The sequence below is a fragment of the Chelonia mydas genome, chromosome 7, assembly GCF_015237465.2.
Source record: "Chelonia mydas isolate rCheMyd1 chromosome 7, rCheMyd1.pri.v2, whole genome shotgun sequence".
NCBI lineage: Eukaryota > Metazoa > Chordata > Testudines > Cheloniidae > Chelonia > Chelonia mydas.
Window position 1 is genome coordinate 107166260 of NC_057853.1, and position 17732 is coordinate 107183991.

General features: G+C 43.5%; 2 protein-coding genes across 10 annotated transcripts in view; one reads left to right on the top strand and one right to left on the bottom strand.

Moving 5' to 3' along the window:
• EIF3A (eukaryotic translation initiation factor 3 subunit A) overlaps positions 1-9857 on the top strand; it is a 49617-nt gene extending 39760 nt beyond the window's left edge. Inside the window, exons 19-24 of one of the 9 annotated variants that reach the window (XM_037905854.2) lie at positions 3658-4215; positions 4246-4335; positions 4366-4553; positions 6205-6379; positions 6799-6959; positions 8580-9857. In XM_037905854.2, the coding sequence (XP_037761782.1) occupies positions 3658-4215; positions 4246-4335; positions 4366-4553; positions 6205-6379; positions 6799-6959; positions 8580-8824 (1417 nt within the window). In that variant the 3' untranslated portion in view covers positions 8825-9857. Of the gene's footprint in view, positions 1-3657; positions 4554-6204; positions 6380-6798; positions 6960-8579 lie in introns of all 9 variants that reach the window. The other 8 variants (XM_037905855.2, XM_037905847.2, XM_037905850.2 and 5 more) reach the window with 8 other exon arrangements.
• A 5508-nt stretch (positions 9858-15365) lies between these two features.
• On the bottom strand, positions 15366-17522 carry NANOS1 (nanos C2HC-type zinc finger 1). The gene has a single exon (XM_037905152.2). It carries the CDS (start codon positions 17200-17202, stop codon positions 16426-16428), a length of 777 nt encoding a protein of 258 aa, XP_037761080.1. The 5' UTR covers positions 17203-17522; the 3' UTR covers positions 15366-16425.
• Positions 17523-17732: the final 210 nt, after the last annotated feature.

Genomic DNA, 17732 nt, shown 5'->3' on the forward strand with positions numbered 1-17732 from the left:
GCTTGAAATGAAGGGTAGGGGTCCTGTATTCTTTGTACACCCAAAAGTCTCATTGGTTTTAGTGGTAGTCTGGGTGTACAAGGAGTGTGTTAATTTATATTGGACTCTAGTGTGGTAATGTAGATTTGACTGCAACTGAATAAAATGTTCAGAAATCTATTTGTGAATTAAGTGGCAGAGGCAGTGATATAGAGGGCAGAACACATAGCAGCAGCAGGAACACACATTTAGTTTATGCCTACAGCTCCTTGCACAAATGGTGTCATGTTGGAATCATCCCATGGACACTAGTAAAGGTAAAGAAATTCAGAGACTGTCTTGCAAACGTAGACTTTTCACTTGACGTCATGTCGTTAATCACTCAAATGCCGAGAGCCATATGAGAGTCCGTAATCATGGAACTACTTGTAGAGTGCAGGCAGGCCTCCCACTGATTACCCAGGACTTCAGGGTGGTCATCTTACCTGTCAATTTGTTCCAGTTGTCCTCAACTTTTTCTGGACCATGACCCTGTGTTACAACAGGAAAAAATTGCAGATTCCCCCTCCCTAGCCATAAAGAAAGAGAGGGTAGTCCTAACACATGCTGGATGTGTTTGCAAATCCCAGGTTGAGAATCTGTGGTCTAGTCAATGGAGAGGCAACCTTCACCAATACAAGGAAGATGGTGAACATAAGAAACAAAAGAAAGCATAAATCTCTTAGAATCCGGGCAACAAAATTAGTAATCTTGCAGATATTATCTGCAATGTGCCAAAACAGCCAAGGAAAATAAGTTTATTCCTGAATAGAGGCTGTGCAGTCTGTGTCAGAGTGAGGAACTTATCACCCCTAAAAACATTATATAAAATATTACCTGTCCATCAAAAACATAGATTGGTCTTAGAAGGATGGCAGTTGCACTAGAATGCATCCTCAACAGGAGTGTCTGTTTCCACATCAACCATTTTAGGGAAAAATCCATAGAGATTGTTCACAACAAGCACGTCTAATTCCTGAGGGGGACCAGAGGAAGACCCTGGAATTCATCAGAGGGGATGATAGCTGAAATAATACCATAGAAATGTAGGTCTGGACAGGACCTCAGTAGGTCCTCTAGTGTATTCCTCCTGTGCCAAAGCAGGAATAAGTATATCTAGACCATCCTTGATAGATGTTTGTCTAACTTGTTCTTAAAAAACATCAGTGATGGCGATCCATTGTTTTTGCATGACTCATATTGCTCCCCAGAGGAGCCCCAAATAGTTTGTTTCACGTGCTTCTGATAATGGGAAAAAAGACCTGACGTGTATTTCATGTGTGTATCTTATGTACTTTTTGAGTTATGAGTGAGCATAAGAATTCTCAAACTATTATCATCCACCAGGATTGGGGAAGAGTTAAGAGATCGTAATACCAGATCTCCCCCCTTTTGATTAGCATGAACTTGGTAGAAGAATTCTACCTGAATTGCAAAGGCATCATACTTTAAGCCGCATAAACCTTATCATGGAAATTGGGTTGCAGTCTTGAGTGTGGAGTGGCTACTGCCATTCTGTAATGAACTGAATAATAATCTTTTCTAATCATTAGTTTTTGTTGCAAAAAATTATCCCCCTATAGAACATTCTGCATATTAGTCTCACACAAGTGTGCATGTCATTCCCTCTATAGTAGTATGTTTGACTGAGATTACAGTTCATTTTCTAACTTCAATAAACATATTTAATTTCTAAAGGGAATTTTAGTAGAGAGCCACATTCAGAGTTGAATGAGCTCCCAGTTTCCCCTAATCAGTACCTATCACCTGACTTTCTTTCCATCTGAAAAATTATTTCACAATCATGAAAGTACAAAGATTAGCAGAAGTAACTGGCACAGTATTTTACAATTACCTTCTTAAGATCTTGAGGAATCTGAGTTGTAGACTTTATTTTGCTGTGGTTATAGATGTCACAACTTCTGTCAATTTAAACACTTCTTAGAGCACCCATACAGCTAATTTTGTTAGTGTTCCTAAACAGTCACATATGATTTCATAGAATCATAGACTTTCACCAGAGACTGAGTAGGAAAAACTTTAGCTTGAAAGAGAATTCTCCAATTTGAGTGCACATAGGAGTCTAGAATAGAATTGCTGTCTCATTGTGAGTTAAAGGTAATTATACTCTCCCTCATTCTGGAAGAAGAAACAGGAAGCTGTAGCTCAGATTTCTCAAGATTGTTGAGGTACGGGTTGTGTCAAATTAACAGCTACATACTCTTCCCTTCTTGTTGGAATCCTACATTTAATTTTTTTTAACTAAATCTTTGTAGTTTACCTCTAAGCGGTCCAATAATGTACATTTCTACTGTTTCATTTCTTTTCAAATTCATGAGAAATTCAAATCCAGGTTAACACTTTGATTCGTAATTCCTAAAAAAGGAGACACCACCCTCCATCTTCATAATAAACTGTCCCACATTCCCCACAAATAGTGAAGATGTTTTATGGTAATTAATTTCCTAAAATGGGGAGGAAACCTTCACCTCTTGACAGAACCATGGCTTGTGACTTGTGTAAATATGTAAAATAGATGCCATCCTTTTTGTAGTCAGTGCTGTTGTGAATGAAGAGGTGTAGTACACAGGCCAAATGTATATAGAGCACTTGGTGAAGCATTAAAATAAACAATATGTCTTGAGTAATGATGAGGTAGAAAGCTCACACTCGTATCCAGGCGGTATCCAAACTTTTCAGCTTTTGTGGACGAAACATATTTCAAAAGATCAGGGAGCCACAATCAGTATTATGGGGCAGATTCTGCCGTTGCTGTACTCCCTTTGCCTCACTTCAGAATGGGGGAGTCCCCAGAGGGCATAGTCAGTCTGTCAATATCCTGTACCTCCCTACTTGCAGCCACCTAGCGCAGAGGGTGAGGAGGATGAGAGGCAGGAGCGCATTGTCCTCTGACCATTCTGAGTTGGATTATGATTCCTACGGAACTGTTGACAGTTAAAGCATCCAAAGGCTGCTGTGATGGACCTGTACCTGATTGTTGGTTACCAACTTCTGGACTGCACTGTGAGGCAGGGAGGAAGAGATGGGAGCCATCCTTTAACAGTCATTCCCTTAAACTAGTGGTCCCCAAACTTTTTACCTCGTGCCCCCACCCCAGAGCCGGGGCCTGGAGCGGGGCCACGGCTCTGGGATTGGGGCGGGGCATGCGGCATGGGGTAAGGGAGCCGCCCCTCCCCACCCCCCAACATTCTTTGGCACTCCCCTAGGGGGGTGTGCCCCACAGATTTGGGATCTTTGTCTTAGACTCTGGCAGAGCCTCTCAGATTCCTTTCCTGCTCTTCTTGGATTCCCACAAATCAGCAGGGAAGAGGCAGTGAAGCAGCCAGACTTATTCCCTTTGCAGTTCAGCAGGGGAGCAGCTGAAGCCTGGAAGCTACTCAGAGCATTTCCTGGGGCAACAGGGGAGGTGATACCTCCTACCTCCTTATGACAGTGATGAGGCTGATTCAGACACTTCCAGTTAGAAATAGCAAGGGGACTGGTTGGGGAACGTATTTTCAACTTGCAATCAATTGCATGCTTTCTTCGTAACGTGCATCTTCAAAGGCCACAGGTGGACCCACTGCTCTAATACATAAACCTTTCTTCACTTTTCACTCTTGTCATGTGGTTTAATAGGGAATGGCGCCGTGGAGAAGGGCGTGATGATGAAAGACCTTTCCGAAGAGGAGATGATCTACTTAGACGTGGTGGTGCTGAAGAGAAAGAGCCTTCTTCCCGGGAAGCAAATGAAGACAGAGCCCCCAAGCGGGATGTGGACAAGGACGGGGAACCCAGGCGGGACGAGGACGGGGAACCCAAGCGGGGCGTGAACGGGGAACCCAGACGGGGTGTGGACGAGGACGGGGAACCCAGGCAGGAGGAGGACAGGGAACCCAGGCAGGGTGTGGATCAGGACAGAGGGAGTTGGCGCACTGCAGATGAGGACAGGGGGCCCAGGCGCGGGCTGGATGAGGACAGGGGGCCCAGGCGCGGGCTGGATGAGGACAGGGGGCCCAGGCGCGGGCTGGATGAGGACAGGGGGCCCAGGCGCGGGCTGGATGAGGACAGGGGGAGTTGGCGCACTGCGGATGAGGACAGGGGGCCCAGGCGCGGGCTGGATGAGGACAGGGGGCCCAGGCGTGGGCTGGATGAGGACAGGGGAAGTTGGCGCACTGCAGATGACAGGGGACCCAGGCGGGGCCTGGATGACGACAGGGGACCCAGGCGGGGCCTGGATGACGACAGGGGACCCAGGCGGGGCCTGGATGACGACAGGGGGAGTTGGCGCATTGCAGATGACGACAGGGGGCCGAGGCGGGGCCTGGATGACGACAGGGGGCCGAGGCGGGGCCTGGATGACGACAGAATTTCCAGACGAGATGAGGACAGAGGCCCCTGGCGTAGTGCAGATGAGGATCGACTCTCAAGACGTGATGATGACAGGGGTCCATGGCGTGGTGGGGATGATGACAGAGGGCCCAGGCGTGGTGATGATTCAAGACCTGGTCCTTGGAGACCATTTGGTAAACCAGGTAACATAATTTTGTAATTAAACTATATGGATTTTTTCATAATTCTATCCCTCTTCCAAAAATGAAATTTGCTGAGTTTAGTAAGATGTATATTTAGTATCAGATACTTGAGATAGCAGAAATAACTGGATCCAGTTATGTGTGTTATTTTTAAATCAAGATTAGGTGTGTTTCTGAAAGGTATGCTCTAGTTCAAACGAGGAGTATGAGTCTGTTAATTTTCTGTTGCAAATGGCTGGATCAATCTGGCTAATTTGTATGCTCCTCTCATTTTAAATGATCACTTTCATTTTATTGATTTTTTTTAAAAATAAATGAATATTTATTGCTTCTGTAGCAAATATTTAAAGGTCAAATATTAATGCTGGGAATTCACTTGTCTTGTGAACTAAAAACTTAATGGCCTCATGGGGCAGAATCAGCTTTTTACTGAACTAATGCAGCTTTGGCTCCCTTTCCTTTTTAAACTGTCGCAGAGATCAGCCTCTTTTAAAGAGAATTTGGAATTAATCTGCCGAGAAGTTGGACTTTAGTACCTCTGTGGTTTTGTGCATCTTTTTATTTATAGCATGCAAGAAATATTTCCAGTCAGTTATTTGAAGTCTTAGCTGATAATGGCTATAACAGTTGTTTTCTGATTTCCTGTAGTGCTTAGCTAGGTCTGAACTGTTGACTGTATTGCCAATACTTTTATTATCTTCTGGTCACTTTTTTAAAGTTGTAATTAAGAAAAAGCACAGATGTTAAATGGAAACATTTAAACAAGTAATGTAATAATTCTGAAATCCAATTCCAACATGATCATAAGTGAATAAACCCCAGTGCCACCCTCCAAAAGCTTTTCCTTTCTCCCCCCAGAAGAAAGACAGGATGAACAATGTGTAATAGAGGAGTACTATTAATACATGCAACTGAGAATCATAGATCACTGGTATCGCCAGAGGCATTGGGCAAATTGATCTTATTTGAAATAGTAATTCAAATTTTAAAAGTAGGAGCCATGATCCCCAAATTAATGATGATTTCTGAAGTGCAGTGTGTTTAAAATCTTTTTTCCTTGTAGACAGGGCTGAGGAAGCCTTGGCTGTTTGAGGTTATAGTAATGCCCTGTTATTTAGTGTTTATTTTGACATTTGTGTCAATGAGCCCTCTGAGATGTTTGGCATTCCATAAAGTGTGTGAATTGACGAAGGGCTTGTCTACACTGGCACTTTACAGCACTGCAACTTTCTCGCTCAGGGGTGTGAAAAAACACCCCCCCCCCCCCCCCCCAGCACTGCAAGTTTCAGTGATGTAAAGTGCCAGTATAGACAGTGCGCCAGCGCTGGGAGCTATTCCCCTCATAGAGGTGTTTTTTTCCACAGCCACATTAAAGTGCTGCCAGTGAAGACATGCCCTAAAAAATACAGATTTTGTTCAGCCCTTTGCTGAATTACTATGGGGAGTATGGGTTTCCTCACGTGAATGAGGCACCTGACTTACATTAAACATAGGTGGTTCTTCAAGTCTTTGTGGATCCCACTCGAGGTGGGAGCCAAATGGACAAAAACTTGAAGCAGAATCACAGTTACTGTAAAGGCAAGTAAACCCTTCTCTCTTGACTACTCCGAGTTTAGTCAGAAAATAATTTGATTCCGTTTGTTACTAACAGGCGGATGGAGAGAACGAGAGAAAGCTCGTGAAGACAGCTGGGGACCCCCGCGAGACTCCAGACCTTCAGAAGACCGTGAATTGGATAGAGATAAAGATTGTGATGAGAACGAAAAGGATCGTGAGATTGACAAAGAACGTGACCTTGATCGGGATGATCGCTTCAGACGTCCAAGGTTTGATTTTTCTGTTGGTAACAATATTGATAGGAGTTTTGTAAAAGCCATCAGCTTTTTTCCTCTTTCATGAAATTAGTCACATCTTTAAAGCAATAAACAAATTATAGTGATTTTTCATATTGTGAAGAAAACCCTAATTGTTCCCAGAAGCAGCCACAAAATGTTTTACTGCTCATTTTTAAACATTATTGCATTCCTTTTCTTAGTCAAGATTGAGCATTGATCTTAGGTTTCACTAAAATGAAAGATCTTAACTTTAAACACGCCAATAAATTTTTCTCATAAATGGTGCCGTGTGCCTGGTACATCGTCACATTGAAACTGTCTGTTTTAAATAACTTGCCATTTTTAACACTGCTGGGTTCACTGCAGCAGAAGCCAGATAAAGGCTTAGTCTTATTTTTAAATGGCAAAAGGGATGAGGCTCCCTGGAGAAGAGGACCAGCTGAGGAAGCTTCCAGCTGGAGAGATTCAAGTCGTCGAGATGAATGGGACAGAGGTGGTCGTGACATGAGAGATCGGCGTGGTGATGATAGAGATAGAAGAGGACTTCCGATCCGAACAGACCGTGAAGAAAGTATGTTTGTTTCCCCTTATCAGTTGAAATATTTATCACCGGGGATCATTTACACTGTGGCCCCTTTACATCGCTCTGGCCAGTGTAAAAGGGCCTTGAAGTGGAGTAAATTACATATATACCCAGTTAAGGTCCCTTTTACTGTCAGTCCCACCTGTCAGTGTGGTAGAAAGGAGAGGAGCCTTGGTGTAAATGTGAATCTAGCCCTGAATCTTATTTAAAAAAAAAAAAAAAAAAATTATTCCAGTAGATTCTTGGCATTTGAGATATAGATCAGAAATGAAAGAATGAGACTATTAAGATTGTCACTTGGAGTGCTGGGTGAAATGTTTGGAGCAAATAGTTTATTCACCAAAACATGCACCATTGGCTGACCTGAAGCTATTCACGAATTTGACCCGATCGTGTTGGCTAGGGAAAAGTTTTCAGGGCCACACTCTGTCTGTCACTCCATCCCCCTTTACACGCTTTAGCCCAGTGGTTAGGGTATTTGCCTGGGATGCTGGAGACCCAGGTTTAAATCCCCATTCAGGAGCAAAGACTTGAAGTCATGTCTTCACCCATGTGAGCATCCTAATCACTGGATTACAAGCATGTGGCATGAGTTGCTCTTAATCTGTCCTAGTGAAGCAATTCCATTTTGTAGAAATACTTAAATATTAATTGAGCCAAAGAGAGAGTTGGAGATGTGGATTCAGAGGCGGGATTTGAATCCACAACTGACTCACCACGTGAGTACATGTCGTCATTACAGCCATAGTGTATGTGCTTATGTCCCCTTTGTTTCAATCCAGAACAGGGATGCTGCCCTGAATCTGGTCCTCATTGATAAAATGGAGCAGAAAATGCAATGCAAGACCTCCTGACAAGTGAATGGAGGGGGAACTGGTTTTCAGCTCTGAGATTCTTTTTTATACTGTTAAGCTTGGTATTTGAAAGTGTCTTCCATTTAGCTTCCGCATTATTGCAAAACTGATTATTTTCTTCAACTTCTTATCTTTATTGTGAAATAAATAGTTTCCTATACAGTTTAGCATTCCAGAGCACTCATATGTGCAGGATGAGGTGGTGTTAACCCAGTGAAACTTCTGCTAATTTTAACTTTGCCTACAAGCGGATAGAATTTGCAGCATTTTTTTTTAAGACCAGGCATACCTAAAACTTTCTCCCCATTTACATAAAATTTGGGGGGTTTCAGTTTTTAGGATTCATTTTGTTATGAAACCCAACTGTTTTCTAGCCAGATATTTTAAATTGTCTCAAGATTTGGTACTTATGGCCTAATAATTTTTTATTTTGTTGTTTTTTAGCTACATAAACAGTGAGTTTATTATGTACATTAAACAGAGCTCTAGCCAGATTAAGGCTAGTTCTGAGCAACTGAAAAAATAGGTCACTTGACAAGCTTTCATTACAATACTGTAAAATTAAACCATGGGCTCTGACCCTAGGTGTCACCACCATTTTGCTGTATTGCTACATGGGAGCAGTGGTTCCAATATGGCAAAGTTTGAGAACCACTGAATTATACTATTATAGCTGGGCTTGTTGATTTAAAGTCTTGTAAGGGACTGCAGTAATACAAAAAAAGTGGTTTCTAATGATCTTGCACATTTTTAGCGAGTTCATGGCGGCGTGGTGATGAGAGAAAAGAAGAACGTGGGGAAGAACATGAAACTACCCGGCGAGCTGCTCCAGCTCCTACTCCTGTTCCTGCTGCTGCTCCTCCTCCTCCTATTTCAAAAGATAGGGAGAGAGATGCAGAGAGCGAGAAGGGGTCCTGGAGAACTGAAAAAGAACGAGAATCTCTTCGTCGCACTAAAAATGAAACAGATGAAGATGGATGGACCACTGTACGACGTTAAGTCAAAACCTAAACACAGTTTAACAGGTGTTTTAGAGTTGATTTGATCAAATCCACAGATTATTATATTTGTGCTTATAAACATTCGGAATTGGTATTCTTTGACAAATGTTTTGAGAACATGAAAGCATGAGCCTGTATTACTTACTCATATATAGATTGATCATGCACAAAACTAGCAGCAGAAGGTTGGAAATTGAATGCCGGTTTCTGAAATTACAAATGTTGCATATTTCACAGATCACTTGTTGCTAAAATAGAAATGTGAACTTTATAGCTATCTTGAGCAACACTTATATCTCAAACTAAAACTGACCTTTTTAAAAAATTCTGAATTTGGAATGGGGTATGATTTATCACAGAACATGCAGTTGAAAAATCTCACATAAAATGGTCACATTATTGAAAAGATGGAGCTGGATTAATATCCATAATTGGCCAAGATGAACTATAAAAAAAAAAAAACAACCCTCCCCTACTGAGGTATTTTTGAGGGCAAGAGGTTTTTGTGAGGTATTTTAGCATCATCTGAATTCAGTAAGTTGTTTAAATTTAAATTACAATAAACATTCTGAACATTAGCTACACTGGGATATTTTCTATGATTTTACTTGAATGCATATGAAACCATTTTGCAGTCATTCTAATAAGGAATATTGCTGCAGTGTGAAACAAAACATCATTAGACTTTTAAAACTCAAGCGTTATGGTCAACATACTGCTGAGTATTTTGTTTTGCCAATAGCATAACTGCTTTTTCCATTACTGGATAATTCATGCCTTTCAAGCATTTATAAATATTGTCATATTTAAAATGTGTGGTTTTGGAGGAATTCAGATTTTTTTTCCCCAACTTTGTCTTCAGGGTAAATGCTTTCCTTTTCAACAAGTGCTTTGTAGTAATGGCTGTGTTGACTGACTTCAATTTTGGGGTGCAGTAACAATGTTAATCATTAACTATCTGGTCTTATTGAACCCAACACAGAACTTGCTGCTGTGTTTCTCTTCAATGAAAAATAAACTTATAGAATTAGCTTCTATTGTGTATTGACTTTTTAATTAACATTACTGATGTATTTTTATATGAAAAAGGCAAGCTGCTTAACTTATTCCCTTCCTCCATATCTATCCTTTTCTGTCCCAAATGAAAGAGAAAGTAACTTGCCTCTTGTATGGTTTTCTGACTGGGAAATGTGATGATTCATTTATGGCAAACATGAACTTAAGTTATTATGCTCCTCCTCTTGTCCCTTCTCCTGCATCCTCCATGAAAAACCTTCACCTCCACAGCCATCTTCCTTTGAGGGTTGGATGGGAGTGTCTTTGGAGTCCATCAGCTCTGCTCCTTGCTTGGCCGTAGCAATCGCTTTAAAGCAACATTGTATGCTGCTTAGCAAAGCAATACTCTGGACTACCTCTGTATCCTCTTATTCTGTGAGAGATGGAACTAGACTGGGGCGGGCAAACTTTTTGGCCTCGGACGCATCGTGTTTCCGAAATTATATGGAGGGCTAGTTAGGGGAGGCTGTGCCTCCCCAAACAGCCAGGCATGGCCTGGCCCCTGCCCCCATCTGAACCCCCCTTACTTCTCGTCCCCTGACGGCCCCCCGGTACTCCTGCCCCATCCAACCACCCCTTCTCCCTGACTGCCCCCAGACCCCCCAACTCCATTCTGACCCTCCCCCCAAGGATCCCTGCCCCATCCAACCACCCTTTCTCCCTGTCCCCTGACCATCCCCAAAACCCCCACGCAACCCCTCCTCTCATTCCTGACAGCCCCCCTGGGACTCCTGCCCCATCCAACCACCCTTTCTCCCTGTCCCCTGACCATTCCCAAAACCCCCACGCAACCCCTCCTCTCGTTCCTGACAGCCCCCCTGGGACTCCTGCCCCCATTCAACCCCCCTGTTCCCCACCCTCTGACTGCCCTGACCACCCACCAAACTCCCCTGCCTCCTTACCACACTGCCTGGAGCACCGGTGGCTGGCGGCACGGCTACACCAGGACCGGGTCAGGCCGGGCTCTGCAGCTGCACTGCCCCAGGAGCTCACAACCCTGCTGCCCAGAGCATTGTGCTGTGGGGGAGGGGGAACAGCAGGGGAGGGGCCAGGGGCTGCATGTGGCCCGCAGTTTACCCACCTCTGAACTAGACAATAGGACCCAAGTCTCGGTGATAATATAGTATACTACCCACAAGTACTCATTGGACAGTCTCTTGATACTTGCAGTTGTCCCTAAAGTGCACTCCTAGTCTGAAAAAGGACTATACAAATCAATTATTTTTCCCTTTTTCTGAGTAAAACTATACTTGTTTGGGGTACATGATATGTATAGTCATGACTCTCTTTTCTAAGATTCTGCCACCATGGAATCCTTCCCTTGCAGCAGAACTCAATTCCAGAATCTGAAGTTTACATTTAAAAAAAATTTTGAGTCCTTGACACAACTTTGAGAACATCAAGTACACACAGACACAATGTCTTCAGGTCTGTGCACAACCTAAAGGAGTCAGAGATGTGAACTGATGCCACTCATCTCAGTGGCCTGTTAACTCTGAAACTTAAAGGTGGCAACTGTAAATGTTAAAGTTTACTGATCATTTTAGTAGAAATATCCTCTGATGTATCTGCCATACCTCTCCAGGTGCAAAAAGCTACAAATGACCAGCTCCAATTGCTGAAACCTCCCCAGCAGCTTCTGATGATGCGACTATGCATTAATACATAATTGGACATTTTAAAAAACCTAACTGTGACCATCAAGTTGTTTAATGCAAATTAAAAGCTATTGTACTGATTCACTTTCATAATTAACCCTCATTTTTGTAAATTATCAGTTGAACTGCTACAGAACGTAGGTTCAGCTTGCTCATTTTTAGGGGTGTATAAAATTTGTTCTGTAGTTGCAGGTCACTCTTAAATTACTCCATCCTAATTTGTGTGAGAGGAGAGTGAGGTGAGATGTAATCAGAATTTTTTTTTTAAATCTGATTTTGCATTATTTCCCACACTTCTGTTGCCTATAAGTATCAATACATGCACTGCTAGCTGTGTGTTTATTAATTCCCTGTGTATTGTGAGTCATCTTGGATTTGCAAGTTACATAGGTTTAATATATATCACCAAAGAAGGCATGTCTTAGAGGAACATTTATGGATCACTTGATGGTGAAGTACTGGGTATACATATCTTCTGAGTCTGTGGTGGAACATCTAGCCAGCAGGGAGAATGCTATCACTTTGTTTACTCCGCTTTTCACTTAAATTGGAAAGTAGGCTACTTTTGTAGTAGTGGAATGCTTGGCTTGCAGATAATGTAAAACATTCCCCTACCTCTAGACAAGATTTACCAGTGCATTAAAAAGATATGGCTAAATTATGTGAACTTTTTAAAACAAAAGCTAAAATGTAAGCTTAATTTGAATCTTACACTTCAGTAATGCACGGCTACTACAGGACTACGTCATCCTGCTGTTGCAATACGCTTCACAGATGCTTGGCTGTACAAGCATCCCTGTAAAATGTTACTGTGATACAGCTGTCAGGCTAGCTTACTAGTCATCTTGTAGAAATCCCTCTGTGACATGAGCCATCTTAAGATTGTCATTTTAAAGGCATTTCCATTTGTGTGCCAAAATTGCTTCTGTACCCCCCCGCCCCCCCACACTACTTCTATAAGATAAAGGAAGCAATTCTTAAGACTAGCTCTTTGCTTAACCCTCCTGTGATTCCTAGGGTTTAGATTACTATTTATTCAGGTATTTATAGGTAATTTAATAAATCTAAATAAAGCCACCTGCTGAGGGAAACTGGTAAGTTACAACATCATTCACTGGGCATGAAGATAGTAAGAACAGTAAGGAGACACCCAGTTCTCAGAGAGGAAGAATGAATTCTCATATAGAATAAAGACTATCTTAGATTCTAGCATTGGCTGTAGTGTATCTAGACTTAATCTAGTGGACTAAGCTTTTTCACTGGATAATTTTTGTTTTGTTTTTTTAAAAGGTTTCCCAGCCTCATTAGTGACCTGAGGATGGTGCTTGGAGCATGGAAATACTATGAGTGGCCAAGGTGAAAAAAATACCTTTTTGGAAAGACAATTAAGTTAGATTTTAGAAGTTTAGTCTTAAGTTTAAACCACACTTTTTTTTAAATAAAATTAGTTTCAAAGGGAGTTATTTTACATGACAGACCTTTTTATAAAAAGGTAATATTCATGCTCATAAGAGGAAATATCCTAATCTTAAACTGTTGACCCTAACATCTCTTTCTGGTGTTGGTTTGTTGGAGCTTAACTCTTCTGGGTCAATTTATTAAAGTATAGTTTAAGTTTACCTGGCAGCTCTCTAATTACTATGGCAAGCTAGTACATGCATTTGTTAGTCTCTAAGGTGCCACAAGTACTCCTGTTGTTTCTACATGTGGTGGGTTCTTCAAGCAATTCTGGCCCCTTCAACTACCAGGCTTATGCATGCTGCAGGATGAGTAAAGTGTACCTGTAGAGGTGGTTAGGTCACAGTCACCTGATTTTTCTCTTCAGGGAGGAGGAATTTGCAAAGCAATGGCTCCACTAAGAGGGAGCTTATTTTAATTCCTTGAAAGATTCCAGTTATGCTAACAATTGTTGGCATAAAGCAGCTTGTTCTAGATACCACACTGTCATGCTAGCACCCTGTAGGCACCTCTGCCTACACGTTTGACAGTATTGCCCTACATTCCCTGTATGTGGGATGGGTAAAACCAAGAACACTTTTCATATGGTCTTTTTGCTCCCTTTAATGTTTACACCAGTGTGGTAGGTAACACTGAAGGAAATACTGATAAATTACAACATTCACTGGGCATGTAGGTAGTAAGAACAGTAAGGAGACACCCAGTTCTCAGATATGAGAATTCATTCTTCCTATAGAATAAAGACTGTAGCTTAGATTCTAGCATTGGATGTAGTGTATCTAGACTTAATCTGTGTACTCATAATTTCCACATGAAATGCATGCTAAGTAATACCCAAATTTAAATGGACATTGAAGAGTGGGTAATCCTGATATTCCAGTAAAACTGCCATGGACAAGTTTGTACACTGGTCTATCAATTTAGACTAGTGTGTAGCCCCTTAGAAGGTACAGGCCTTGGTCATATCTGCTATTGTAAGCAAAGTTTTTGCATTACAACTCAGTTTATTAAATTCTCACCTACATATGAATGCAAATTCTCATAGGCCAGTGTAAGTTCTACAGGGGAGGTGCTCTTACAAAGATCTGTGAAATCCCACAGCAAACAAGCAGTTTGGAGGGTCTGTAAGTACAGCTTTGAGACAGGTAAATAGGGATGTATCTATGAGCCAAAACAGTATATGAATGGATATCCAGAGTGAGAAAAGTATAAACAGCATATCATTAAATAAGTTGTATTGATTTTAACTTTATACTTAATGAGAGTCTCCCTTTAATAAAACAAACCCAACACTAGCTTTGGAGTTAAGTGAAGAATTAGCAGACTACACTACTAGTAGAAACAAGTAGTAGCTTGATCACTTTTAGAGCTTCTTAGCTTTTAAGAATTTTAGAAAGTTGTTCATATGTACTGAGTATTTCAGAATGTAAATATTTTTACATAACTGTCCTGATAGCATCCTGTCATACAAGATGGCATGCAGCCTTAAAATAATCTTATATGCCATCCAGTTGCAACTGGAAAATTAGCCTCAGTATAAGCCACATACATGCAGTTATGCTCTGCAATACTCTAGAGCTTCATCAACTCTCTACCTACATAAGAGAAATGAAGTGTGCAAAGTATATTACTAAAAGAAGAGAGGGATTCACTGCATGGAACATTAGTAAGCCTTTCCCCTATTTTTAGCTTGTAAGTAGTGAAGAGGAAAATGCTTTGCTTGGTGGAATCTAAATTTGCTCTGCTGAGATTAAACTCCCATCCCGAGTAGATTTTAACTTTAACCTTTTGGATCACGTTGCCCAATCTAAGACTACAGTACGTGAGTCAAAATATAGTTTGGCCTTGTTCTGTAGTAGAGAACAACTATTTTCTAGCTATTACCCCCATTGTAAACAGTACCTCAGCACAGCCCTGAGGTAGTTTCAAAGAAGTCTTGCACAGAGAAAGCAGCAGGGGGCGTATTCTCATTTGTTTATAAATGATTTCTTGCAAGAGCCCTCAAGCAGCTTTTGCATTAAAAAACAACCAAACTAGGGCTCTTTCCTACATCCACGCTTTCTGTTCTTCGCAGTAGAAGAGCATGGTAGCTATTAGAATCCACACTACAAGTCAGAGGAAGGCAACAAGAAGTTCTTCCCACTAATTATGCATTAGACAGGATGCATGCATTGTGGCTACTATAAAATGGTCCAACAAACCCAAGGGTGTTGAGTGATAATCTATAAATAGCTACAGGGTAGCAAAAACATGGTTGTCATTAAGATACCTTGCCCCTTCCTCTACATTACCACCTTATAGTAGGTCAAACAGCACATATGGGGGGGGGGGGGGGGGGGGGGGGGAAGAGAAGAGAACAGGCTTAAGTCAAATTTGTGACGCCTTTACTTCACTCTAGAAAACAAAAATTCAAATTTAAACAGCACCATTGCCACCTGTGGCCAGTATGGGGCTTTACAATCTCGACAGTGTTTATTTTTGGCTGGGGGGTGGGAGGGAGGGAAAGGGAATTTAGAGGAATAAAAATTAATTTCTAGACTAAGGGAAGGGGAAAAGAAAAACAAGAATCCTAGATTAATACAAAAGAACTTGTGAACACAAAGGGGAGCTCCCCCAACACGGAAAAGTGTCATATGATCATTCCTGATCTCAAAATCCCCACAAACATTAGTAACTAACAATTCGTACTACCTACTTACAGACAACGTTGTTTTGTTAGAGGACAGTGCAAACACAACCACGAGCAGCCAAATACAGCAGAATTCCCCTCCCTACCCGGTCGAGCTCACTCTTAAAACATAAAATTTAAAAACATCAATGCTTAGTTTGGCTAGGATACTGCAAAAACAGAAATTCATTTGCTTAGCAGTACAGAGGCCTTTTCTTCAGAGATTCTGTAAAAAATTTTTTAAAAATGCCTCCTCTCCAATAAACCAACATAAACGCCCCCCTGGGAGCTCTCTACCATTCAATTTCATCTTACCCCCCTTTTAAAAATTAGAGTTATATATATTATACAATAAACAAATACAGTGCATCTAAACTGCATATTTATAATTAATGATATAGAATTAACTTCAGAGCCCAGCTTCCCTGGATGCTGAGTATACAAACTAGAAACTATCATTATAGTACATAAGCCAAGGAGCTTTTTACATTCTAGTCCCCCACGTTGAATATATTAATGTGTTAAAGAGAACAAAATGCAATCCGCTTTAAGACACTTTTAAAAAAAAAAAATGGGAAAGGGTCTTTTTTTGTGGGCCACACAGAAAACTGCTGTCGGGTCACTTTCTACTGAAGCGGCCTCAGTCGAAAGGGGGAAAACAAAAAAAACAAAAACAAACAAACAAAAAAAAAAGCCACCAACCCAACAAATCCATCGCCAGCAAACCGAACAGTCCCGAGGCCAGGAGGCTGCAGCCCCCTAGCGGAGTTTCTTGCCCAAGGCGGTCCGGGCGTTTCTGAGCTGCTGCTTGGCTGCACTGGCCTGCATTTTGGAGAGGGGGCAGTACTTGATGGTGTGGGCATTGTCCCCACTGGCCCCGCAGAGGGGGCACGTGTATCTCCGCAGCACCGGGCACAAGACCCGGCCGTCGGGTCCCTTGAGGATGTGAGTGGTGTAGAGGGCGACGGCTTCTTTGTTATTCCGGCAGAAGACGCAGACCTGCAGCTCCGGCTTGAGCAGCCGGGAGCCGGGCTTCTGGGGCGCCGGGAGCCGCCCACCGCCGCCCCACGCGTGCGGGGAGCGGTCCCGCGGCAGGTGAGCCGGGGAGCAGTTGAACACCAGCGCGGCGGGGCTGGCGCGGCCGGAGAAGGGGCTGAAGTCGGCGAACCGCTCCTCCAGGAAGCGCTCGCCGTGGTGGTGGCTGCACAGGTCCAAGTCGTGCAAGTGCAAGGCGCCCTCGAAATAGGGGGGGCCCGCGTCCTCCTCCTCCTCCTCGTCGTCGTCCTCTTCCTCCTCCTCGTCCTCCTCCTCCAGAGCCGGCTGCACGGCGGCGGCCACCACCACGGAGCGGGGCTCGGTCCCGAAGCCCTTCTCCCCGTCCACGGCCTTGGTGATCAGCGTGGCCAGCCCCAGATAGTCGTTCCAGGAGTTGAACGCGTTCCCGTACGCGGGGTGGCTCTTGGCGCCGTAGCGGGCGCCCTGCAAAAACTCCACGGGCTGGTGCTGCTCCAGCTTGCCGGGGGGGAACGTCTCCATCGGAGGCTTCACGCCGCGGGGGGGGGACCCGAGTCCCAGCCGCCGCCTCCTGCGCGCTGCAGCCGCGACTCGCTCCGGACCAGCCGAACCAGCCCGCACCCAACGCAGCTCTGCGTGGCGGCCGCTTCGCTCGCTGGCCGCGGCGGCTCTAGCTACATTCGGGGGAGGGGAGAGAGGAGGAGGCTCAGCCCAGGGGCCGCGGCAATTGGCCACCAGCCAAAGCAGCCCGCCCGGCTCCACCGCTCTGGCCGCCGATTGGCTGATGCGCTGAGCGGCGTTCCCTCTCCTGCGGCTGTGTGTGCACGGGCGGGGCCGCCCCTCGCCTTTGATTCGGAGCAGGTGAGAGGCCTCCCGCCCCCCGCTACCGTGTCTTGGAGAATGCGCGCACACACACACACACAGCGTCACATGGGGTAGCCAGAGAGGGGCCCAACCCTTCTCCGCCACTAGCAGCAGAGCATTATGTTGTGCACAAATCAGCATCCCCATGGCAAGTTGCGGCTGCCTGGAGCTCGGAGCCAGGACGCTGC